Consider the following 27,507-nt stretch of genomic DNA (forward strand, 5'->3'; position numbering starts at 1 on the left):
GGCCCTACTTTTAATTGGATAAGTCTTGCCTTTGTTTGTTTTACTAACATGCAATACCTCACATTTATCCAAATTAAACTCCATCTGCCACTCTTCAGCCCAATAACCCAATTGATCAAGATCTCTTTGTATTCTTAGATAGCCTCTCCACTGTCCACTATACCACTAATCTTGGTGTCACCTGGAAACCTATTAACAATGCTTTATATTTTCTCATTTAAATCATTTACATGAATGACAAAGAAAAGTGGACCCAGCACCGATCCCTGTGGAATACCATTGGTCATTAGTCTCCTGTCTGAGAAACAACCCTCCACCATCACTGTCTTCTGCTGTTAAGCCAATTTTGTATCCAATTGGCATGCTCACTGAATCCCATGTGATCTAACTTTACTAATTAGTCCACCATGTGGAACCATGTCAAAAGCTTTACTAAAATCCAAGTAAACAATGTATATCACTTTGCCCTCATCAATCTTCTTGGTTACTTCCTCAAAAAACTCAATCGAGTTTGAGACACAAGTACTTCTGTTGAGCCACTCTTGTTGGTGGACATCGAAATCTCCCAACTGGAGTACGTTCTGTGCCCTTGCCATCCACAGTGCGTCCTCCAAGTGTTGTTCAACATGGAGGAGTACTGATTCATTCGTTTTGGGAGGGTGGTATATGGTAATCAGCAGGAGGTTTAAGCTGACCATGTTTAAGCTGAAACCATGAGATTTCATGAGATCTGGAATCCATGTTGAGGACTCCCAGAGTAACTCCCTCCTGATTCTACACCACTGTGTTGCTACGTCTGCTGGGTCTGTTCTGCCAGTGGGACTGGACACATCAGGGCTGGTGATAGTGGTGTTTGGGACATTGCCTATATGATTCTGCAAGTATGACTCTGTCAGGCTGTTGGGTGACTAGTCTGTGAGACAGCTTTCCCAATTTTAGCACTAGCCCCCAGATGGGGGAGAAGAACTTTGCAGGGTTAGAACTAGGTTTATTGTCACATGTACTCAAGTTACAAAAAGAACAGGAGTACAGTGAAAAGTGTACAATGTCGCCAAAACACGGCGCCATTTTAGGTACAAGTACCTAGGTACAAATCTTAGCAACAAAAGATAAACAAATTAAAAAAAGTAGTTACCAATATACATTGTATAAGTTAGGAAAATAAGAAATAAAGCTAAAAGATAGACATTGCAATCTTTCTATAAGGGCTTCCAAGAGGTGTGACTTGGCTCCACCAGTTCCCAACTAGTAGCCATCTTTGCTCTGGGCCCACTGGCTACTGACCCCGCTTCGCTCTGGGCTGCTGGCCGTCCATTCACTGGCCTTCCCCGCTTCGCTCTGGGCTGCTGGCTGTCCCCGTTTCACTCCTGGCCACTGGTAGTCTCCGGTCCACTGTGGGCCCGCTGGCTGTCTTCGCTCCGCTCTGAGCCACTGGCTACCCTCCCCCACTGCTGGCTGCCTCTACTCTGGGCCGCTGGCAGATGAAGAAAAAGACACAAGTGAAAAAAAACACAAGGGAGAGAAGAAAGTTGAAGTTTGCTGTCTTTGAACACTGATATCAAAAGCAATTGGTTTATTAAAAATACAATAAACAGTGATAATTTTAACATTTAACAAAAAAAGCAGGATATACAGAAGACTTTTTCATATGCATTTGGGGATTTAAATTCTGTCAAGCTCTGAGCCCAGTTGCTTAGGCCCTCATAAAACCTAATATCCTCCCTACCCCTTCCTCAATTTTGATATTTTGCTTGGCCTGTAATGGGCTTCATTTGTAAATATCCAACTGGCCACACAAGTGCTTTACTTGTGAAGGCTGATAGTTATAAACAAAAACAAAAAAAATCACCGTGATTTGGTTTTACGTGATAACACTGCTGGGTAAAAAGAAGAGGAAATCAAATCCACAAAGAACTTTTCAGAGTATAGAGCTAAAGCTTGGACAAAGTGGTAGCGTCCTAGTGGGAACTTGAAATGGAGAGGTGATGCACTTAGGAAGGGAACTTCAGAGCTTCAGGCCTTGGCAATGGAAAGCATAATTGCCAATGGGGCAACACAACTTGGGATGGAAAACTGTGAATTGCGGAAAACGCAACAAAAACAACTGGCTGTAGAATCAGTGACATCTTTAAAACCAGCTAGTTCAGTTACTTACATCATCAGAAAGGACAGACCTGGGAATGACATCATCAGAGAGAGACAGAATTTAAATTTAAGTCACCGAAGAGTGCAGAAACAAGAGGGGCCTGCCTCTGTACTCCAATCTGTAAACGACAGCAGAAAAACATGCAACTGGGAACGAAACCACTCCAAGATCCCATCCCAAATGATGCTTCTGAAATGAAAAATGAGTTTACTGAATCATAGATATGAGAATTAATCAATCAGTCTTAAGGATTCTTTCCAACAACAAAATGCTGGAAACACTGGTTCAGTGAATGTGGTTTGAAAAGTGTGCAAATGTGTCAGTGACTCAGTAACTTGGTGAAATGACAAAGTCCCAGCCTCGTAGTCCAACTGGACTCGGATCCTGCTATTTAATGGAAGTTGTCGGAGGAATATGGCCTTGTTGTTGTGACAGGCTCGGAGAAAAGAACCAGCATAAAAGTATAAACACCATGAGTTAATGCTGTTGCCAAGGTATGAATCTATTCCCTCTCTGACCGCATTCCCACACACAATCCCTATTCCCCAGTAAATTCCAGCAGTGTCCACATCCCAGGAATGGGATCCTGAGCAGAAGCTCTGAGAGCAGAGGACTTGGGGATGATGCTTAAACCTCTCTGGGTGAGGTGGATAGGGCTGTTGCTGTTCAGTCCATGTCATCGATCTCAGATCATGAGACAGAGCCAAGTTGAAGTTTGCTGTCTTTGGATCCAGGCTCAATGGGCTTTTCCCTAAAGATGAGAGAAGAAATTGATCAGACAGAATTAAACCACTCAGAACAATAAGTGACAGCTGTAAAGTGGGAGTGTGTAAGTATTTCCCAGACACCATCAACGCTATACTACCTACAAGAGTGGGTTCTTCCCATGTTAAATAAATGACCTTCATCAGAATGTGTGTTAAATAGCAGCATGTGGTCCCAGTCGGTACACTCAATGCAAACACTAGTGCGGCACAATAGCAGGCAGTTTAAATGCAGTGTGGGATTTTGCACATGTTCACTGAGACACAATAACATTGTTACATCTCTGCAACTTAAACATTGAGTGGATATGGAAGATGCATCTCCCAGGAGTGCGCCCTGGACTCTCTCCATCCTATTGTGAACTTCACATTTTGAATACAGCTCGGGTGTGTCACTGATGCACAGTCCCAGGCTCAGTCAGGACTGTGGTCCTGGTGATGACTGCTGTTTGAAAAAGGGACTTCTGTTGACTTGCAAAGGTCTTTGTTGTCGAACATTCAGTCTCTCCTGTAGTTTGCAGAAGGCTAAACTGGTGCAGCTTATCACCTGACATTTCCTTGTCAATGGTGGCCTTTGAGAGAGGTGGTTGCCAAAGTCTGGGAAAGATCAGCCTTGTCAGGTGTAGGAAGGAGGCCACTCAGTCCTTTCAACCTGCTCTGCCATTCACTACGAGCTACACATTCTGCTCGGCTGGCTGTTCCTGATATTTCTTAAATTTACAATTAATGCTTCAATCTAGAATTATTAGACTTATTTTGTTTGACTTCCTACTCTATCATTAAGGTTATGAAAAGGTTGACTGTAATTAAATTCCCACTAGGCGATGGTCTATTATCACTGGACTGTTAATCTAGAGACCCAGTTAATGTTCTGTGGACCCAGGTTCAAGTCCTGCCATGGCAGGATGGTGGAATTTGAATTCAATAAAAATCTGGAATTAAGAGTCAAATGATGATTGTGAAGCCATTGTCGTTTATTGGAAAAATCCATCTTTGTTAACTAATGTCCTTTAGGGAAGCAAACTGCCAGCCTCATCTGGTCTGGCCTACATGTGACTTCAGACCTACAGCAGTGTGGTTAACTTTTAACTGCGCTCTGGGTAGTTAGGGATGGGCAATAAATGCTGGCCTAGCCAACAAAGCCACAGTCCATGAATGAATTTTTAAAAAAAAAAATCTGTAGGATAAGAAAGGGTTAACCAGTAGTTGTCAGGTGCCCAGTACTCACTGAGTTGTGCTGGCGATTCTCGTAGTATTCCTGCAGCTTAACGGTTATTGTGTCCCTCCCCCTCACTGCTCCCAGCTAAGTGCCCAGTAAAGACTAGGCCTGAATGCCCACCGCGCCAAATTTACAGGCTTACAGGTTACTGTGCCCCCTCCCCGCCTCCCGACTGCTGCAGCTCCGAGCTGAGTGCCCTGTAAAGACAAGGCCCCAATCTGCACTGTGCTAAATTTATAGGCTTACTGGTTACTGTGGGTCTGCCTTCTGCTGCTGCAGGGTTTCCTGACTGCTACTCCAATCTAAGTGCCCTGCAAAAGATAAGGATGAAACTTGACAAAAAAGATAAGTCTGAAGCATTCGCAGTAATCTTCAGCCAGAAGTGCTGAATGGATGATCTATCTCGGCCTCCTCCACTAGTTCCCAACATTACAGATACCTGTTTTCAGCCAATTTGATGCACTCCACATGATATCAAAGAACAGTTGGAGACACTGGATACTGCAAAGATTACAGGCCCTGACAACATTCTGGCACTAGTACTGAAGGCCTGCAGGCCAGAACTTGCTGCTCCCCTAGCCAAGCTGTTCCAGTACAGTTACAACACTGGCATCTACCCGACAATGTGGAACATGTCTTGTAAATAAAAAGCAGGACAAATCCAACCCAACGAACTACCGTCCCATCCGTCTACTCTCGATTATCAGTAAAAGTAATGGAAAAGTGTCATCAATAGTGCTATCAAGCAGCATGTGCTCAGCAATAGCCTGCTCATTGACACCCAATTTAGGGTCTCCCAGGGCCACTCAAATCCTGACCTCATTATAGCCTTAGTTCAAACATGGATAAAAAACTGAATTCCAGAGGTGAAGTAAGAGTGACAGTCCTTTACATCAAAGCTGCATTCAAAAGAATGTGGCATCAAGGACCCCTAGCAAAACTGGAATTGATGGGTATTTGGGACAAACGCTGTACTGGTTGGAGTCATGCCTGCCACATAGGAAGATGGTCGTGGTCGTGGGAGGTCAGTCATCTCAGCTCCAGGACATCTCTGCAGGAATTCCTCAGGGTAGTCTTCTTGGCCTAACCATCTTCAGCTGCTTCATCAATGACCTTCCCTCCATTATAAGGTCAGAATTGAGGATGTTCACCGATGATTACAAAATGTTTAGCACAATTTGCAACTCCTCAGATATTTAAGCAGTCCAAGTTCGAATGCAACAAGATTGGGACAATATACACGCCTGGGCTGACAAGTGGCAAGTAACATTCACACCACACAACTTCCAAACAATAACCATCACCAATGAGAGACAAGCTAACCATAACCCCTTGACATTCAATGGTGTTATCAACACTGAAATCCTCTACTACCAATGTACTGGAGGTTAGCATTTACCAGAAACTCAACTGGACTCACCACATAAACATAATGGCTACAAGAGCAGGTCAGAGGTTACGAATGCTATGGGAAGCAACTCCCCTCTTGATTCCCCAAAGCCTGTCGACCATCTACAAGGCACAAGTCAGGACTGTAATGGAATATTGCCCACCTGTCTGGATGAGTGCAGCTCCAACAACACTCTGGAAGCTTGACACTATCCAGGATAAAACAGCCCGCTTGATTGGTAGCACATCCACAAACATCCACTCTTTTCAGTATTGACACTCAGTAGCAGCAGTGTGTACTATTTACAAGAAGCACTGCAGAAATTCACTAAAAGTCCTCAGACAGCACCTTCTAACCCACAACCACTTCTATCCAGAAGGAGAAGGGCAGCAGATACACGACTGTTGCGATATTGAGTTGTGTATTTGTGGATTGGGAGACAGGAAGTTAGAAAATGATGTTTGTAAAGTGCTGGGGTGGGGGTCGGGGAGCATTGCATGGTCCCTTTAAAATATGATATGCTTTTTCTATACTTAGCGATTTTAAAAAAAACGTGTCTGTGAGCAGTAGCTTGAAGGTTTGCAAGTACACGGAGAGCAGCTGAATTGAAACATTTGTATCAAAAGGCCGTACATTTAGCAGGCCAAGCAGCATTTTTTTTTTTAACCAAGACAACAAGTTTTGAATTTATCCAATCAATTTGGACCAGGCATTTGGATACCAAAAAACAATTAAATTTAAATCTGATGGTTTTGACAGCATAGGACCAATCTTAGTGTAAGAAATTGATATGTCATCAAGGGTATAAAAGAAGAGGGCAATTTCACAAAGATGGGAGAGCTAACTGCCACCTGCTGGAGTTAATAGCACTCGAGAATCGCTGGCTCTCACAGTCTCCTCTAAGTCTTAGAGAAAGCACCATCTAAATATCAAAGGTACCGATGGCATAACTAGTTAATGTTCCTGACAGGAGAATCGATGGAGAAGGCACAGAGCATTCCAGAAGACATGTAACCTGTGTGTAATTTAGAGAGTAAATTTTTTTTTTTTAAATATAAAGTGGGACGTGTATTTATTGGAACAGCATACCATTAGAATCTTCCTTTATTTGGGAATAGTTAGTAGTTGGAAAGTGTTTATTTGGTTTGTTAATAGTTTAGTTAATTTGTTCACGGCTAGAGTTAGATAAATAAATTCTTACTTGTTGTTGTAAAGTGTCAGGGATTCATCTTATTTAATCATTAGAAGTTGCTGAAAGGTAAGTTATACCACTTTTCAGACTCCTTTCATAGATTATAGGGCAAGTGCTCCTCTTTGGGTGTTTCAGTTTTAGTTCTCAGTGATGTCAACCTCTGCTTTATAACAACCACCCCTCCAAACCACTCACCATCCTAACTTGGCTGTTCCTGGGTCAAAATCCTGGAATCCCCTCCCCAACGGCATTGTGGACCAACACACAGGAGGTGGAATGCAGCAATTCAAGAGGGCAGCTCACCACCATCTTCTCAAGATTGACTATGGACATGGAATAAATCCTGAGCCAGCCAGCGACATCCACATCCCACAAATGAATTTTAAAAAAAAGACTAGGCTAGAATCCCTTGGTAACCTAGAATCTATCTACCTCTGCCTCAAAAATATTTAAAGATTCTGCATCCACTGCCTTTTGAGGAAGTGAATTCCAAAGAATCATAACCCTCTGAGAAAAAGAAAGTTTCCTCATTTCTGACTTAAATGGGCAACCCCTTATGTTTAAACTCAGTCCACTAGTTCTAGATTGTCCGACACAAGGAAAGATCCTTTCCACTCCACCTGCTCAAGTCCTCTCAGGATCTTGTATGTTTCAATTTCATCACCTCTGAATCTTCTAAACTCCAGAGGATACAGGCCTACCCTTTCCTGATAAGGCAAATTGCTTATTCTAGGTATTAGTCTAGTAAACCTCTGAACTACTTCTAAAGCATTAACATCCTTCTATACATATAGTGACCAGTACTGTATTGAGTACTCCAAATGCAGTCTCACCAATGCCCTGTAAAACTGAAGTACAACCTCCCTACTGTTTCATACAATTTCCTTTGCAATAAAACATTGTCAGCTTATCTGCATATCAACTTTTCCAGATATCTCTGCATCTCAGAGTTCTGCAACCTCTCAGTATTTACATAATGTTTCTTTTTTTTTTAATCTTTCTGCCAAAATGGACAATTTCACATTGTACTCAATTTGCCAGATTTTTGCCCATTCATTTAACCTCATGTCCTCCTCACACTCAATTTCCTAGCTATCCTTGTGCCATCAGCAAATTTAACTGCCATACCTTTGATCCTTTCATCCAAGTCATTTATACGAATTGTACCTCCTAGCACTAACCCCTGTGACACATCACTCATGACATCCTGCCAGCCGGAAAAAGACATTTATTCCTACTCTCTGGTTCTTGTTAGCAAGTTGATCTCCTAAATTTCATCATAAGCTTCTATTTTCCACAATAACCTTTAATGTGGCACCTTATCAAATGCCTTCTGGAAATCTAAACACAATACATTCACTGGTTCCCTTTTATCTGCAGCACAAATTACATCTTTAAAGTAGTACAATAAATTAGTTAAACATAAATTCCCTTTGACAAAACCATATTGGTTCTGCTGTTTACTTTGAAATTATTCAAGTACCCTGTTACAACGTCTTCAAAACTAACTTGTATTATTTTTTCCTTTGACAGATGTTAAGTTTCCTGCTTTCTGCCTCCAACCCTTTTTGAATAAATAAGCTACATTAGCTTTTTTCCAATCTAAAGTAACCTTCCCCAAATCTAATGGGTTTTGGAAAATTAAAATCAATGCATCAACTATCTCAGTTGTTACTTGCTGTAAGGCCCAGAACGAAATCCATTTGGACCTGGGAACTTGTTAACTTAGTTACAACAATTCACTCAGTACTACTTCCCTAGTAATTGCCACTTTGAGTTCCTCCCTTCCTTTCAATTCCTGATCTATAGCTACTTCTGGGTCAGCTCAAGAGGACTGGTGCAAAATATCTGTTCAATTCATCTGTCATCTCTATCTTCCATTACTAATTCCCCTAACTCATTTTTTATAGGGCCAACATTTACATTCCATTTTTAAATATCAGAAGAACTTTTTCCTAACTGCTTGTATACTTTTGGCTAAATTTGTCTCATTCGAATTTTTACCTTATTAGTTTGTTCGTGTTTCTTTGGCATGTTTATGTTTTATCCAATATTTTTACCTGTCACCTATCTTTGCATAATTATATGTTTTTATCTTTGTGCTTTTTTCCTGTTTTTGACTTTAGTTAACCACTTATGGTGATCCATCCCATAGAATAGCTTTTATTTGTTGAAATTTATTGGAATATCTATTCTGTGCTTTCTCAAGTATTGCCTTAACTGTTTGTCACTACATCTCTATTGACCTATCCCCTAAGCTGAATTGCAAGTGCACTTTCACCACTCTCATGCCCTATTAATTGTCCTTGTTTAAATTCAAACTAGTAACCTTGGACCTACTCTTCTCTCCCTTAAATTGTATGTAAAATTCAATCATGTAATTATGGTCACTGCTACCCAGGGATGCTTCCACTATGCGGTCAGTAATTAATTCTATCTTATTGGTTAAAACAAGGGCTAGTGTAGCCTGCTGTCTGGTTGGTGCCATAACATGCTGGTTGAAGATACTGCCCTTAGAAAAAAAAAGTGAAAATCATCATCTTATACAGAATTTTTTCCATCTGACTTTTCTAGTCTTTTCTGTTAAACTCTCCTATGAAATTCACAGTAATCTTTTGCCTAGCTCCCATTATTTCTTCCTTGATACCCTGTCCTACCAAATGGTTACTGTTAGGTGCCTATGCACAACTTCCACAAGTGACGTCTTGTCTTTAATATTCCTCACGTCTACCCATATTACCTCTAATTTGGTTTCCTGAATTCAGGTCATCCCTCTCTATTATGCTAACATTATCTCTAACAGTCACTGCTCACCCTTTCTTAGCTGCCTGCCCTTCCTAATTATTTATCTCAATTTGGGCAATTAGTTCATTTGTTTTGTTTCAAATGTTATATGCATTCAAATACAATGCCCTAAGCTCTGACTGTCCAGCTCTAAGTTATTGCAAGTTTTGTTTTAGCAACATTGAAGGACAGATTGAGTCTTTTCTATGCAGAATTGAAGAGATCTAGAAAAGCTGGAAAATCCGGTGCAGAATGGACAATGACACTCAATGTAGGTCATGTCTATCTCTGCTGGTCAGTATTGCAACACAGCACTAGAGGAATTCCCTTCACTCCAATTTGTGGATTTAATCAGAGGACTCCCACTCAAATGCTTGTGTCCTTCAGTCAGCTGAAATGAGAAATTGGCCGAAATTCTGGAAAACCAACAACAATGGATTGGACACTGTTCTGATGGCTAAAAAGTGTCTGTCCCTGTTCCTTCAACACTCAAATAGTGAGCATTCCAGAGAAGAAAATAAAACCAAAAAGACAATCAGAAAATCTCCATGAAATGAGACAACATTGACTTAATGGCTGGAAGGAGCTTGCTACCAATTGTCAAAAAGGACAATGACTTGTCTGTCAAGCTGCAGCGTGTTCTGAGTCTGGATGCTTTCATGATAAAGGAGGGCATTCGCAGAAAGGAAATAAAAAGGAAGGAAATCCTGCATTCCCAATCCCATTACCCTGTGAGGTGACGTACCCGTATGTTCAAAGATCTGTGGGACAGTCACATGCGAACCCATGACCCAGAACAGACAGATCTCATCCGCAAATTGAGGGACATCTGATGATAATGATAGTGACTACTTGATTAAAGCCTCCAACAATTCACACAATATTAGTGGACATACAGTTGCAAATTATAATTAAGTTGTTATTCTATCTATACAATAAATTTTTGCTCCCTGTGCATTTTCTGAGTTTATCAAAACCCTCTACTGCCCTGAAGGACCAATTCAGAGCTGTGAAGAGGAATCAGATATAGGAACTTGAATTCCTAGTAATGAACATTGAAAAATTACTGAAACTAGACTGTTAAATAAAAATTAAATTTAATGTGATCCTTCTTTAATATTATCAACATACCTTGGAATATTCCAGCCCTCCTGCAAAGCTGAGTTGACGTCTGGAGGACTTTCCCTGTGACAGGGGCTTTCCCAGAGGTGCTGTGTGGGAAAGGAGATACATTTGATGTGTCCATGTGTTTGGTGGAAGCTGACACTATAAACAAAATACATGGTGATAGGTTAGGATTAGGGTTAGCAAGGTCCAGCGTCCTTCACATCACTCAATAGTGAGTGTGCAGTAATACTCAGACTTCTGACACAATGTAGTTTTTTCATGTTATCATTGTGCACCAAAATGAGGTGCCTGGATTCCATTTACTTGAAGACCTCTGGTGGCCTTAGTTACAGTCGAACAAATACAGACATTACAGAGTGATCCCTACATATCTCTTGTGTCCTGGCTGCTACAATGTGGTGTGACCTCGAGTCACACCATGGCATCCAAGTACAGGCTCATCTGCATGCTGGGCCTAATAAAGGAACATCACTCTTAAAGTGACAACACTACAGTTATTAAGATTCCATTCTTTTATTTCCTTACATTACAACAGAGACCATACTTCAAAAAATGAACTTAGATCTTTGTATTGACCTAAAATTGGGAAAGACAATATGCTTTATCTTTTACTGTACTACTTAATGGTACTCGCATGCCTGAGAGAGATGGCATCCTGTAAAAGACATCTGGATTCTTACTCTGGCCCATGATGGGTAGAGCTGTGGTCATTCCTGTGAGGGACAGTGTCCCTTTAAGAGACACCCTCAGAGTGTGTAATTCCTCTCCCATCACTTAATAAACTGTGCTGGGTGAAACTCTGGCCTATTCTGCCTATTCTAGCAGGGAATGTTTGAAGCAAATGTCACTGGGCTCTGAGGATGAATCTTAGGTTCTTGATTCAGACACGCAAGGGGAGCTGACAAAGTTCAGGGATATTCCCAGCCGTATGAACACAACTAACCCGACCTGCTCTCATTCCCTTAGATTGGAGAAAAGTTGCACGTTCTTACTGATGATTCCCAATATGTCCGAGTGGTACCGTTCCCATCCACTCAGCTTCTTCTGGAGACATTGAGATATATTGGACAGGTTCAGGGTGATCACTGGAACATCTAGCTCTGTGATGTTCTGAGTCTCAGTCACTCTGGAATTGAAGAGGAGAGAATGGTTTGATAAGTAGCACATTTCAGATTAGAAGCCTATAGTGGAATGAGTGATCAGCACCCTCCTTCTAAAGCTTGTACTGACATCCCACAGCAACTCATCCTGAAAATATCAGAATCCCTGCCGTCAAAATGATCTGAACATAACCAGAAATGGCAAGGCTCTCAGTAAAAGCAGAATATAGGTATTTAGGAAGAAAGTTAAAAAGTAGGACCTTAAAAATTGTGATCTCAGGATTGTTACCAGTATCATGTGCTAGTCAAAGTAGAAATAGTAGGATACATAGGATGAATAGGTGGCTATGGAGATGGTGAGGGTGGGGGTTTTTCAGATTCCTGGGGCATTGAGACCAGTTCTGGGGGAGATGGGACCAGTAAGATTTGGATAGGTTACATCCAGACAGGACCGGTAAGTATTTGCTGGTATTGTTGTGGAGGATGGGAACTTATACAGGGACAGAGGAGAGGGAAAGAAGCACAAAAATCAAAAGACAAAACAGATAATAATGAAAGACATGGGTAGAGAATTCAAGGGCAAGAATCAAACAGAGCCACAGTGCAAAATAATGTGAAGGGGACTAAAAGTGTTGAGAAGACAAGACTCAAGGTTTTATTCATAATGTGCAGAATATTCACTATAAGATGGATGAATTAGTGATGCAAACAGATAAATGGATATGATATAGTTGGGATTATGGAGACGTGGCTGCAGGGTGATCAGGGATGCAGAATGAATATTCAGGGCTATTCAGATTTTACCAAGGAAAGAAAGAGGAATAGGAGGTGGGGTAGCTGAAATAACTGCAGAGGCTGGTATCCTGTCACCAAGTCAGCCTTTATTTACATGCATACAGTACATAGGCTGTGACCAGCCAGTGGAAAGCCCGTCCCTAGAATGAGGAGACTCTCTGAATCTCATGTTTATATTGGTCAGCCAGGGCTTCCTGATTGGCCCAGATTAACAACCCCAATCAGGAAAGCATAGTCAATAAGATCTGCCTTGCTCTTGTTCCAATCACTACAATATCATTGCTAGTTAAAGAAGACATGAAAATGATAGTGAGATATTAGCTCCAGTGGACTCTGTATGGATAGATTTTAGAAGCACCACAAAATGATATTGTGGATTGTATAGAGACCCCTGAACTGAATTTGTAATGTTAGGGGGGCATTAAGCAGGAAATTATAACAAGCGATAAAGGTGCATCAGTAATCAAGGGCAACTTTAATCGGCATATAGTTTGGGTAAATCAAACCAGAAACAACACCATAGAGGAGGAATTCCTGCAGTGAGTATTATATGATTTTCTGAATCAGTACATTGAGGAGCTAATGAGAGAACAGGCCATCCTAGACTACGTACAGTGCTATGAGAAGGGAATAATTGACATTCTCACTGGGCAAGGCACCTTGGGATACAGTGAGCATAATATGATAGAATTTCTCATTAAGATGGAGTGTGACATAGCTGATTCTGAGACTGGGGTCCTAAATCTAAAGAGAGGATAGTGAGTGGACTATGGCAAATATTTAAAGAATGCATAGATGAACTGCAACAACTGTTCATTCCTGTGTAACAAAAATTAAATGGGAAAGATGGGCCTGCCATGACTTATAAAGGAAATTAGGATAGTATTGAATCCAGTGAATGGGTGTACAAATTGGCCAAAAACAGCATCAGACCCGATGACTGGGAGTAATTCCGATTTCAGGAAAAGAGGACAAAGAGATTGATTAAGAGGGGGAAAACAGAGTATGAGAGTAAGCTGCAGGAACAAAAACTTTTACAACCAGTTTATATGGCTATGCAAGGAGAAAAGATTAGTGAAGACAAATATAGGGCCCCTTACAGTCAGAAACAGGGGAAGTTACAGCGAGAAATAAAGAGCTGGCAGACCAATTAAAGACATATTTTAGTTCTGTCTTCACGAAGAAGGTTACAGATAATGGTTCCAAAAATGTTGGAAAATTCAGAGTCTAGAGAAAAGGAGGGACAGAAGGAAATCAGTATTGGTAGGAAAATGTGGGGAAAATTAATGGGAATTGAAGGCTGGCAAATATCCAGTGCCAATAATCAACATCCCAGTGTGCATAAAGAAGTGACCCTAGAAATAGTGGGTGCACCGGGGGACATATATTCAGATTCTGAATCTGAAACATTTCCCATGGAATGGAGGGCAGTAAATATAGCCACTATTTATGAAAGATGGTAGAGAGAAAACAGGGAATTACAAACTAGTTAGCCCGATGTTGGTAGTGGGGAAAATACTAGACTTCATTAGAAAAGATTTAATACAGAGCACTTGGAAAACAGTCACAGGATTGGACAGTGTCAGCATGGTTTTTCAAATAGGAAATCCCGCTTTACAAATCTACCGGAATTTTTTTTGAGGATGTAGTTGTTAGAGTTGATCGGGGGAGCTAGAGGATGTGGTTAACTTGGACTTTCAGAAGAGATTCAAGAACAAACTTGCATGTAAAATTAAAGCACACGAATTAGGGGTAGTGTACTGACATGGATAGAGATCTGGTTGGCAGACAGGAAATAAAAGAGTAGGAATAAACAAGTAATTTTCTGGGCGGTGGGCAATGACCTATGGGTTACCACAGGGATCATTGCTTGGACCCCAACCATATATTAATGATTTAGATGAAGGAACTAAATGTAATAGCTCCAGGTTTGCAGACGACACAAAGCTGGGTGAGAGGGTGAACTGGGAGGAGTACGCAGAGATACTTCAGTGTGATTTGGACAAGTTGAGTAAATGGGTAAATGCATGACAGACGAAGTATACTGTGGATAAATCTGAGGTTATCTACTTTGATAGCAAAAATAGGAAGGCAGATTATTGTCTGAATGCGATAGATTAGGAAAGGAGATGCACAATGAGACCTGGGTGTCCTTGTGCACTAGTCACTGAAATTAAGCACGTAAGTTCAATAGGTGGAGGAGAGAGCAAATGGTGTGTTGACTGTCCTAGCGAGAGGATTCGAGTACAGCAGTAAGGGTGTCTTGCTGCGATTATACAGGACCTTGGTGAGACCACAGCTGGAGTACTGTGTGTAGTTTTGGTCTGCTTATCTGAGGAAGGATGTTCTGGTTATGCAGGGAATGCAACAAAGGTTTGCCAGACTGATCCCTGGGATGATAGGCATGCCATAAGAAGAGAGTGTGGATCAGTTAGAACTATGCTCACTGCTACTTAGAAGAATGATGGGGGAATATCATAAAAATCTATAAAATTCTAACAGGACTAGACAGTGTAAATGCAGAAAGGATGTTCCTGATAACCAGAGCGTCCAGAACCAGGGGTCACAGTCTAAGCCGTTTAGAACTGAAACAAGGAGAAATGTTTTCACTCAGCGAGTGTTGAACCTTCAGAATTCTCTGCCACAGAGAGTGGATGAAGCCAAAACAGTGAATGTTCTCAAGGAAGAAATATATATCAATGGGTGTGGAGAGAATGCAGATCAAAGTATGGAATTAATGACCAGCCATAATCATATCGAATGGTGGAGCAGACTCAAAGGGCCGAATGGCCTACTCCTTCACCTATTTTCTAACAGATGTGTTGAGACAGCTGACAGGTAATGCTTACAGATGTGAAAAAAGAGACTTTGGTAATGGAGAGGATATCTGTCTGCAGGCTCAGCTCAGGTCAAAAGAAATGCTGTGGTTGTAAACAGTTTGGTTCAGCCTCAGGTAGTAGGGGTTTGAATCAATGGCTAAGGAATGTAAACTGTAGTACGGGTAGAGTAAAATGGCTTCCCAATGTCCAACTGGAGATAGTTGTGCTCCTTTGAGTCTGGATATCGAGTAAAAATTCAGAGGCAATGGAAGGTGGACAGAAGCAGTGATGAGGTTGAGCTGAGTGTTGTCAGTGTATGTGTAGAATCTCCCAATTCTCACTTAATACTCCCACTGTATGAAAGGGCAGTATCTGGGAAAGGTTCCAAGCTGTGATTCTAGTTTCACTCTGCTCCTAGATATAGGGGAAGGTTCCCTATCAGCAGCAGCTACTAAACGACTAAGAGGAACTTACCTGGAAAGGAGCTGCCTCGAGTTCTGTGAATAAAGAGAGAAAATCAAATCAGTCAATGAATAAAGCAACACAGTGGAACTAAACAATGAATTTGGGATTGAGAGGAAAGAGTTCAGAGTGGAATAGTAGATGGGGCTAGTCCCAGGAATGAGGAACAAACCCACATTTCACTGCTGTCTATCCTGGGATTGTACCAACACACGAAAGACAGAACTAAGGAGACACCAACACACAAAAGGTAGGGACTGAGAGGACACTAACACTGAGGGCAGGACCCAAGGGTAGATCCAGTGCTGGGCTCCAACAAGTTTGCCCTCCTACTAGCCTCACAGAAACCCTCTAATCCCCAGTCCTGGTCCTGTGTAAATTGAAGATGTACCTGAATAAAGAAGACAGGGTCTTTCTGTACAAGATTCTGGGTTTCCCTATCAATTAATGTTATCCGTTCCATCCTCTGGTTTAAAGCTCCAGAACAGCTTCTAATCTGTGAAAGTATGCGGAGACCCTCCTCATCAATCAGTGACATTGTGGATGCTTCACCTTCTTCCAGCTTTCTCTTCCATTCAGAGAAGATCTTCTGTAGATTTCCTTTCAGTTCACTGATTCGTATCTGAAACCAAAACCAACTCTCATTACAAACAGCCATTCCTTAAAGCTGTTACCCTGAAAATATGGCACTTTCCAGAGACAGGACAGTTTCTTTTGATCACTACCCCATCGCTGTTAAAGATAGACAAACAGTGGGTGGTTTCCACTGGGAGGGAAAACTCTCTATTCTAGGTAGTTTCTCCAGTGTTACCTTGAGTTCTGAACCCTCAAGAATTAAGTTATGAGGAGAGTTTATACAAACCAGGATTTTATGTCCTAGAATTTAAGAGGTTAAAGAGTGAACTGATTGACTTTATAAGGTTTTAAGGGAAGATGAAAGTATGATAGAGAGAAAATGTTTCCATTGGTTAGGGAATGTAGGATGATAGGATATCAGCCTTTTGGGAGTGAAATTTAGAAACACACAGCATGGTAAACATTTGGATCTCACTCCTGAAAACAGCAGATGATGTTAGCTCAATTGTTAATTTTAAATTTGAGATTAACAGCACTCTATCCATCAGGGTCATTGAGTTTGGGTCAATGGTATGAAGATTGAGTTAGGCCACAGATCAACTATGATTTCGTGGCTAGGCAGAGCAGGCGTGAGGTTGTAAATAGCCTATTGCCGTTCCTGTATTCCTCGGGAGGTCCCTAGAATTTTGCCCAACTTGGCTGCAGATTTCAGTGAATCCAGTTCCAATTCCACTTTTCCCTACCTGTATTTCAGCTTCACTTCTGTCTAAGTCTTGCTGTTTGCTGGAACAATTCTGCTGGACTCCTCGAAGCTTCTCAACTTCTGTCTGCAATTCATCCTGGAAAGTGTTTAGAAAGTGTTTAGAAAAGGTTTCAAACTGGAGTGTAAAAGAGAAATAACTTGCTTTCAGGAGTAAGCCGATCAGTTGTGGATAGAAAATGAATCACAGAATAGTTGCAATACATAATTTTTTTTTATTCATTCATGGGATTTAGGCATCATTGGCTGTGTCAGAATTTATTGCCCATGCAGCCCATAAGTCTCACAGAATCCCTACAGTGTGGAAACAGGCCCTTCGGCCCAACAAGTTCACACCAACCCTCACAGCATCTCACCCAGACTCATCCCCTTATAAACCCACCTAATCTACACATGCCTGAACACTACGGGGTAATTTAGCATGGCCAATCCACCTAGCCTGCACACCTTTGGACTGTGGGAGGAAACTGGCGCACCCGGAGGAAGCCCACGCAGACACGGGGAGAATGTGCAAACTCCACACAGATAGTCGGCCGGGAGTGGAACTGAGCCCAGGTCCCTGGTGCTACGAGGCAGCAGTGCTAACCACTGAGCCACCACGCCACCCAGAACAACAATCCCTTTGTGCTGTGAAAAGTATTTTCACCCACTGAGTTTCCTCCATGGGTGTTCCCTCACTCCCCCCATAGTGGTGGCCCTGTCCCTACTGCTCAGGGGACAGAATCCTGCAGTTTTACACAGGATCCAATATGTCTGTTCTACAGCCCTGAGCCATGGAGTGCCAGTGCTGGTGGGAGCAGTCTTAGGCTCACTTCAGTGCCTAGTGCCCCTTTTAGTGCCCAGCCTGTTTTCTCAGGATATAAGAGAAAGAGGATGAAGCAAATCTGACCTACAAGAAGCAACCAGCTGTAAACCAAGGCCCAGGTCAGTAAGAAAACACTGGATTAACTCAGCACCATCTGTAATCTGTTTTAATTAATGCTGATCATCAGGAAAATCACTGCCATTAATATCAGGAACTGCATCACTCACCTGAATAGAGGCTTGCGTCTGTTCCAGACTCTGCAGTGTATGGGACTTGTGTCTACCCACTATTATACAGCCACCACACAAACTTACAGCATCATCTTTACAATAGAACTGTAAGAGTTCCTTATGGTCAGAACATTGCCTGCTTGTGAGGTCAGCTACAGGTTCAATAAGGATGTGTCCACTGGAGGCCGGTTTGAGCAGATGTGGTTGCAAATGAAAAGCACAAAGTGAAGCTTCACATTTTAAACATGTCTTTGCAGCCGGTGTTGGATTCTCGATACAGTAGTCACACATGATGTAGCCCAAATCAGCAGGAGACTGAACTGTTGTATTGTTCCACATGTTACAGTCTGTGGACATTCTCTTCAGACTGGCACTGACCTTGAAGTTCTGGCAACACAAAGGTCCAAACTTCTCCAAATAATTTCAAGCAGAAACTGTGTTCACAGTAAATGCTCCAGTACACGTGGAGATGCCACTGTTTCTGAAGCTTGAACTTCATTTATAGTATCAGCAGCAGAGGCTTCATACAGCAACACAGAGTGAGACATGAGGATGGAAAATGAAACCCTTATAACGACTTACAGCACTGAATGACAGCATTACTTTCGGTTTTGTGGTTAAGGATGAAACCCTCAAGGCATGCACAATAATTCAGAACCAATGTCAGAAAAATGAAATGATAATGTTACAATGGCTTGTTTGTCATCACCATTACTTAAGGGACACGCTCACCACCCATGCACTTGCAGTACCCATCATTTTATTGCAGGCAATGTTGCAGCAAGGTGTCTGCATCAAAAAGAAACAGGTCAATAAAATGAGTCATATTTGAATAAAACAATTATTCAAATATTTAAAATAATTCAAATTTTGTGATGGGGATTTGCTCACTGCTCCCTCCAAACAGTTGTGCTGCATTGCTGTACACTGCCCCTGGTAGTTAGGGAGTAAAGCAGCGAGTGGGAGAAATTTAGTGAGGGATAGTGAATGAGGGAGCAAAGTGTTGAGTTAGGCTACGAACAGGGGAGTGAGGATGTGAAGTCAGCAACTGAGGTGATGGCCTACTGGTATTATGTTCTGGGGAATTGGGTTCAAATCCTGCCTTTGCAGATGGTAGAATGTGAATCCAATAAAAATATTTGAATTAAATATGGGTTGATTAGGAAAATATCTGGAAGGTCCCAGTTAAGGGGCCCCTGTGGCAGAATGGCAATGTCCCTACCTCTAAACCAGGAGATGTGGGTTTAAGATCCACTCACTCCAGAATGGATAATTTTTATTTGATCTCAAATTTAAAAGAAACCACAAGATTACAAAAACATCTCATCTAAGCTTTGTTTGTGGTTTGAATGGTAATGACATCTGGCAAGCAGATCTGAAAGTAGTTCAACAATTTGTGAAGGGAAATTTGCAAAAGAAAGCCCCTGTGAAACCTTTGAAATAGTTCAGTAAATACTTCAGTTAACAGTGCAAGACAGGCTAAGTATCAGGAGGTCCCTGTTTCAGTTTGGTGGTTTTCTCATTTTACTGCTACTAACTTGAAAAATTGTGTATTCTGAGCCCAGAAGAACCACGGATGCTCAGTGGTTGCATACTTTCAATACAGTATATTCAAGGCAGGGTACAATGGACTTTGATGTAAAAAAAGAAATTAAGGGTTATTAACTGTGCAAGAAAGAGGAGTTGAGATAGATGATCAGGTATCATCTTACTGAATGGTAGGTTGATGGGCCAGATGAAAACAGGAAAAGTAGAAAAAAAAGGAGCTGTAGTAGATTAATAAAGCCCTCAAACCTACTCTGCAATTCAACTAGATTGTTACTGATCTTCTATCTCAATACCACTTTTCAGAACTATCCCCTTATCTCTAACGTCTTAAGTATCGAGAAATCTATCGCTCTCTCTGTTTTGAACTTACTCAATGGCTGAACCTCCACAGCCTTCTGGAGTAGAGAACTCCAGTCATTCTCCACTCAGTGAAGAAATCCTTCTCAATTCAGTTCTATCCAGAGAGATGCTGTCCTCTCCTTCTAGAGTTCCTACCACCTTTTGAATGCTTCAATGAGATCATCTATCGTTGTTCTAAACTCTGCAGGAAAGAGGCACAGTCTCCTCAATTTCTCCTCACTGGAAGTCTTTCTAACCCAAGAATTAGTCTCGTGAACCTTTTTGTTTCACCCCACCCCGTTTACAAAATTATCCATCCTTAGGTCACAACAATCCTTATGATATTGCAACATGACATATTCCTGCATTCAAACCCTCTTGCAAAAACAGCTGTTTGCTGCACCTCCATATTAACTTTCAGTGACTTAGGAACAAAGAAACTTGGATTCCTTTGAATATCAACACTTCCCAATCTCTCACCACATTAGTAAGAAAGACCAAGGTGCAGAATATTTCTTAAGTGGATAACCTCACATTTTTCCACATGACTTTCTATCTGTCATGTTCTTGCTTGATCACTTAGCCTTTTTGAATCCCCTTGAAGTCTCTTTGCATCTTTCTGACAATATGACTAGCTTGTTTTTGTCATCCACCAGGGCCTGGGAGAGGGGGCTGGAGGGCACATCAGGACCCAATAGGTAGCTCTGGAGCTCGAAGGGACCAGTGATTTGCTGTGTTTGTTGCAGGGGTTCAGCCCAGGAGCTGCCCCAGGACCTGTGATTTCTGTCCCAGTCTTCAGCAAATTTGGAAATATTACTGTTGGTCTCCAAATCCAAATCATTGATATACAAGCACTGATCCTGGTGGTACTGCGTTCCTCCCAGCCTGCCAATCTAAGAATGACTTCCTTATTCTTAACTATCTGGTTTATGTTCATTAACTAATTCTTAATTTATGCTAATATTCCCAAGCCCATGTGCTCTAATTTTGTTGACTAAACTCTTGTGGGGGAACGTATCGAAATCATTCTCAAAATCCAAAATACACCACATCCATCAATTCCCCTATATCTATTTTGCCAGTAAGAGCTTCAAAAACCTCCAACAGCTTTGTCAAAGATGACTCCTTTCTCACAGTCAGTCATCCATCATGGAAACAGACCCTTCGGTTCAACTAGTCCACGCTTGACCATGTTTCCAAACTAAACTGGTCCCATCTGCCTGTGTTTAGCCCATATCCCTCCAAACCTTTCCTATTCATGTACTTATCCAAATGTCTTTTAATCATTGTATCTGTACCTGCATCCACCACTGCCTCTGTAGTTCATTCTACAGATGAACCACCGTATGAAAATGTTGCCACTTATGTCCTTTTTAATCTTTCTCCTTTCACCTTAAAAATATGCCCCCTAGGTTTGACATCCCCCACCCTCAGGAAAAGACTCAAGCTATTCAACTTATCTATGTCCCCCATGATTTTATAAACCTCTACAAGGTCATCTCTCAGCATCCTTCGCCCCAGTGAAAAAAGTCCCAGCCTATCCAGCCAATTTTTATAACTCAAATCCTCCATTCCTGGCAACATCCTTGTAAATCTTTTCTGAACCCTCTCCAGTTTAATAATATCCTTCCTAAAACAGGGTGACCAGAACTGTAGACAACTTCAGAAAAGGCTTGACGATGGGAAGTGAGGGTTATAGTGAAAGGATGCTTGTAGGACCGGCGATCTGTGACTAGTGGTGTGCCTCAGGGGTCAGTGCTTGGCCCATTGCAGTTTGTTATCTATATCAATGATTTGGATGAGAATGTACAAGGCATGATTAGTAAGTTTGCAGACGACACTAAAGTAGGTGGTATTGTGGACAGTGAGGAAGGTTATTGGAAATTGCAGCAGGATCTTGATCAGCGAGCGAAGTAGGCCAAGAAATGGCAAGTGGAGTTTAATATAGATAAGAGTGAGGTATTGCATTTTAAAAAGTCAAATCAAGGTTGGAGTTTCATGGTGAATGTTAGGACCTTAAGGAGTGTAGTGGAACAGACAGACCTTGGAGTTCAGGTCTCAGTTTTCTGAAAGTGGAGTCGCTAGGAGACAGGGCAATGAAGGAGGTTTTGACACACTGGCCTTCATCAATCAGGACATTGTGTACAGATGTTGGGAAGTTGTGTTGCATTTGTACAGGATGCTGGTGAGGCCGGATTTGGAGTATTGTGTTCAGTTTTGGTCACCTTGCTATATGAATGATGTTATTAAACTGGAAAGATTGCAGAAGAAATTTACAAGGATGTTGCTAGGACTTAAGGGACTGAGTTATAAGGAGGGGTTGGACAAGATAGGACATTTTTCTTTCAAGCGTAGGATACTGAGGGGGATCTTATAGAAGTGTATAAGATCATGAAAGGCATCAATAGGGTGAATGCACTCAGTCTTTTTCCCAGGGTGGGGTAATCAAGGACTAGGGGGCATCAGTTTAAGGTAAGAGGGGAAAGAATAAATGGGAACCTGAAGGACAACTTTTTTTTTTTTATACAGAGGGTGGTACACATATGAAATGAGCTGCCAGTGGAAGTGGTTGAGGCAAGTACATTAACAACATTTAAAAGACATTTGGACAAATACATGGAAGGAAGAGGTTTAGAAGGATAAGGGCCAAGTGCAAAGAAATGGGGTTAGCAAGGATGGACATTTTGGTTGGCATGGACCAGTTTGGACCAAAGGGCCTGTCTCCATGTCATAGCACTCTATGACTCTGACTCTTACAGGCCTTACCAATGTCCTGTACAACCTCAACTTGACATCCAAACTCCTATACTCAAAGGTCTGAGCAATGAAAGCAAGCTTGTTAAACACCTTCTTAACCACCCTGTCTACCAGTGATGCAAAGTTCAAAAAAATTATGTATCTGAACCCCTAGATCCCTTGGTTATACAACACTACCCAGGGCCCTACCATTAAGTATGTAGGCCACATTTCAATGCTCTGGAACCTACAGCATCAGGTCTAGGTGGCTTAACAACCATTAGTCCAAATAATTTATCCAACACTACATTTTAACTAATATTGACTTGTTTTAGTTACTCATTCTCAGTGCTGAATTTGTTGGAGGAACTTCACCTCATCTTTCGCCCAAGGCACCTTACAGTCATCAGGACTCAGCACTGAGATTTATGTGAATGTGAACACACTCTTCCACATTCATTACTCACAACCCTAAATCCCGTTTTGCATGGGCACAGCACAACCAGCCATTTACACTTCCCCTTAGCACCCTACCCAGCATTTATCTCTCTGTTTATCATCAGTAATCCTTTTTGTTTCCCTCTCTTTTCTTTTCCTCTTTCTCAGCACTGTCTCTATGCATTATATTCAATCCCTAACTCAACCACCCAAGTTATCAGCATAAACACTACCCTTTCTCATCTGCTTTCAGTCCTGACGAAGGGTCACTGGATCTGAAACATTAAATCCGTCTTCACCTCCACAGTTGCTGCCAGACTTGTTGAGGTTCTGCAGCATTTTCTGTTTTTGTTTCAGATTTCCAACATTCTCAGTTCTTTGTTTTATTTTAGAAGTGGTACAATCCATTTTTATGTTTCATGCTAGTTTACGTTGGTATCCTATTCTCATTTTCTTCATGGTTCTCTTCTGCTAAGTTTTAAAATGCTTCCAATCCTTAGCCTTATTAGTTTTTGACAAATTTGCAGGCTCCTTCCTTAAATCCATTACAATCTATAACATCCGAAATTAAGTTGGTTCACTTTATCTTTTGAATTAGTTAATCCTTTGTCATTGCACAATAGTGGATCTCAAATAGCTCTAGTTGGCTCCTCAACTTGCAGAAAACCATCTCAGATACATTCCAGGAATTGGACCTGAGCATTAGTCTTAATTAGGTTAACTCAGCCTCTATGTAGATTAAAATCCCCCATCATTATTGCATTATGACACGACACTAATTTCTGCTTTATACCTTAACCAACGTTACTATTAATGATGTTTAGTGGCCTATAAACAACCTGCACCAATGTTTATAGTCCCTTGCTGTTTTGCTCCACCCAAACTCATTCTACATCTTGATCTTCTATTCTAAGATCATCTCTTACTAATGTACTGATCATACCACTTATTAAAATCACTACTTTCACCTTGAATGTGGAATACTCCTGGACATTCAGTTCTCAACCTTGGTCAACCTGTAGCCATGTCTCAGTAAAGACAGTTAGATCATTCCTGTTTATATCTATTTGTGCCAAACATCTATCTTGTTGTGAATGCTGCTTGCAATCAAACACATTTCCTTTAAATTTTCATTTTTATTTTGACTTTTTTGATGCTGGACTTTGTTTCTGATTTCACTTAGTACTTTATAATACTTTATTTATACTCAATTCTCTGCTATCTGAATTTCCTTTCACATTCCCATCCTCCTGCCAGATTAGTTTAGAATCTCTCCAGCAGAACTAGCAAATCTCCCTTCAACAATGTTAGTCCTGGCCCTGTCAAGGTGTAAGCCATCCTCCTTGTGCAGGTTTCACCTGTTCCAGAATTGGTCTCAATGCCTCAGAAATCTAAAGCCTTCCCTCCTACAGCATTTCTCCAGTCACATGTTCATGTGAACTATCCTCCTATTTCTGTACTCACTAGCATGAAGTACTGGGAGTAATTCTGAGATTACTGTCTGTGAAACCCTGCTTTTCAATCTCTATTTTACCTGTCTGATACATTCATTCAGGGCCTCATCCTCATTCTCCCTATGTTATTGGTACCAATATTAACCATGCTTTGTCTCCCACAGGAATGTCCTCCGGTTACTCAGTGATGTCCTTCACCAGAGGCAGCATACTATACTGGAGTCACAAATGCAGCCACAAAAACACAGATTGGGCCTACTCCTGCTCATACATTTTAAGAACTTTCTTCATACATCAGACTTGTAGGTATGGTGGGTTTTACTGTGTAATAGAAACTTGATAGAGCAGACAAGGAATACCAATTCCCCACATTGAGATTACTTAAAAATATTAACCCTGAATATACGCTCTCAGAGTTACACTATCCTGACAGCTGTGAAGTAGTACTCAAGGGTAGGAAAATGGATTATTTGGTTAAAAAGTCTGCATTGGTTATTCAAAGCTGAGAAAATCTAAGAGCTCAGTTGTTGGAGGATGTAAGAAAATGACTTCACACCTCATAGAACATGAGGGGAAGTAGTAGTAGTGGGAATGACAGGGGATTTCCCTGTGTGTTTTGAAGTGTTTCAAGCTGTATTATTTTAGGTAGCTTGATCTGCTTTATTTCTATTGTATAATAACCATCAGTTTTATTGTTAAAGCCAAATCTGCAACCTAGTGCAGTTATGTTACAGTGAAAAGTTACCACATTAAATCAGAAAAAAAAGACAAAAAGATGATCCCTCAAGACAGATTCCATTCTGGGGTCTGACTTGTACAGTATCAGCTGGGTTTGTAACAGCAGCATCATTCTGCAGGGGCAGAAATTGCAGATGAATATTGAAAGTGGAAGGTGGTGTGGTAGAAGGTGGAGGACAAAGGGAACACTATTGTCGTTCTGGCAGGAGGGGAATTGGTGAGACAGAAGAAGTGTGGTCACACAAAGTCATGTGTCCTGTCAGCCACAGTGAGGAGAAATTGTTTGAAGGAAATCAAAGACATCCTAGAAATGTTTTGTGGAAGACTGCCTCCCCAGAATGCAATGGAGGTGGAGAAAGTGGGAAAAACATAATGGAATTCTTACAGGATGTAAGGGGTGAGGAATTATAATCAAGGTAGCTATAGGAGTCAGAGGGTGAATAATGAATGTTAGCAGATCTCCTATTATCAGAAATGGAGACAGAGAAGTCAAGGATAGGAAGGTAAGAGTTGGAAATGAGTCATGTGAAACTGGGAAGGTTAGAATTTGGAAGCAAAGTTGAAGAAAGTTCTCAATTCAGGGCAAGAGCAGGACATGGCATTAATACAATTATCAATGTATGGGCGGAAGAATAGAGGAGGTCTGAATTGGTTTGGATAAGAAAGCTTTGATAAAAAGACAAAGTCCATACTGGTACCCGTAACATCTTTTATTTGAAGTGAGATGAGTTAAAGGAAATAGTGTTCAATGACAAAATAACTTCAACCTGGTGATAGAGGGTGATGGGTGATGGTTAATGGTTAATGGAAACTGGCTCAGGCTTAGTTGAACAAAGAAGCAGAATCTCCTTGGGCATCCTGATGAAGGAAGGAGGATGGAGAGATGGGATGTCCATGGAGATAAGGAGTTGTTTAAAAACAGAAAACTGAAAAATTTTGGAATGAAAGAGAAAATCAGAAGGATCATGGGTGTAAGCAGATAGAGACTAGACAATGGGAGAGTAAACAGTCAAGGCAGAGAGAAATCAGTTCATTGGGACAGGAAAAGATTGAACAGATAGTCCTGTTTATATTGGGAAGGAAGGAGAAATAAGCCATATAGGGCTGTGAGCTTGTGAACTATTGAGTAACGGGTACCAGGAGATTAGCAGTCAGCAACAGGGGAGGTGATGGCTTAGTGACTTTATTATTAGACTATTAATACAGACACCCAGAGACCCAGATCCCCAGAACTTACCTGGGTTCAAATCCTGCAGCGGTAGATGGTGGAATTTGAAATCAATGAAAATCTGGAATTAAGAGTCAAATGATGACTATTGTCAAGAAAAACATACCTGGTTCACTAATGTCCTTGAGGGAAGGAAACTTCTGGCCTACACATGATTCCAATCCCACAGCAACCCAGGGATGGGCAATAAATGCTGGCCAAGCCAGTGAAGTGCATATCTAGTGAATGAAATTTTAAAAATTGGTCTGAAAACAATGCTTCAAGTTCAATGGTGGAGTAATAGTCTAGGCAAGAAGGTCGTAGATGTCAGTACAGAACTGCCTTGGGAAATCTATCTTCTCAGCTCTTTCTCTCCTACTGACTGATTGTTTTTCCTACTTCAATTCTAATTCTTTTATCCTCTTGTCCATTAGATTCTTACCTATTTCTGTGACTTTGCTGATACGCTCTGTCATTTTAACATTTCCAGTTTCCCTCACTTCCCCCTTTTCCTAATTAACATCCAATTCATTCTACACCTGTGATCCTTCTGATTTTCTCTTTCATTCTACACTTTGTTACAGAGGGGAAAAGGTTGAACTCCTCTGATGATTAAACTAAAACACAAGCCCCAACCTGTTATGACAGGAGTAGGGGTTCCCCTCTAATAATTACCCCTGAAACACTCAGAAGCTTGTCTTTCCCCTCAAACTATTAAAAGAATGGTTAAAAGAAAGAAAATCCCTGATCTCCACTTTATAGTAACAAGAAACAATTAAACCCACAAATGAACAGAATTACTAACAAACTGACAATTCCCCCTTATACTACTAACTACCTCCTAAGTCTAAATTCTACTTGAATACTGTTCAATAAA

At 41.2% G+C, this 27,507-nt stretch overlaps 2 protein-coding genes across 2 annotated transcripts in view; one reads left to right on the plus strand and one right to left on the minus strand.

The window, feature by feature from the left end:
* Nucleotides 1-27,507, plus strand: part of LOC109912174 (serine/threonine-protein kinase 32B-like) — an 860,354-nt gene that overhangs the window by 471,353 nt on the left and 361,494 nt on the right. The gene's annotated exons all lie outside the window — the stretch shown is intronic.
* Nucleotides 1,559-27,507, minus strand: LOC109911294 (E3 ubiquitin/ISG15 ligase TRIM25-like). The gene is made up of 9 exons (XM_048603658.1): nt 27,073-27,507; nt 26,661-26,712; nt 18,168-18,557; nt 17,119-17,214; nt 16,191-16,421; nt 15,812-15,834; nt 11,616-11,749; nt 10,627-10,761; nt 1,559-2,897 (listed from the first exon to the last, which is right to left on the minus strand). Exons 3-9 carry the CDS (start codon nt 18,525-18,527, stop codon nt 2,377-2,379), a joined length of 1,500 nt encoding a protein of 499 aa, XP_048459615.1. The 5' UTR covers nt 18,528-18,557; nt 26,661-26,712; nt 27,073-27,507; the 3' UTR covers nt 1,559-2,376.

This window comes from Rhincodon typus, chromosome 12 (assembly GCF_021869965.1).
Source record: "Rhincodon typus isolate 14 chromosome 12, sRhiTyp1.1, whole genome shotgun sequence".
Classification (NCBI taxonomy): domain Eukaryota; kingdom Metazoa; phylum Chordata; class Chondrichthyes; order Orectolobiformes; family Rhincodontidae; genus Rhincodon; species Rhincodon typus.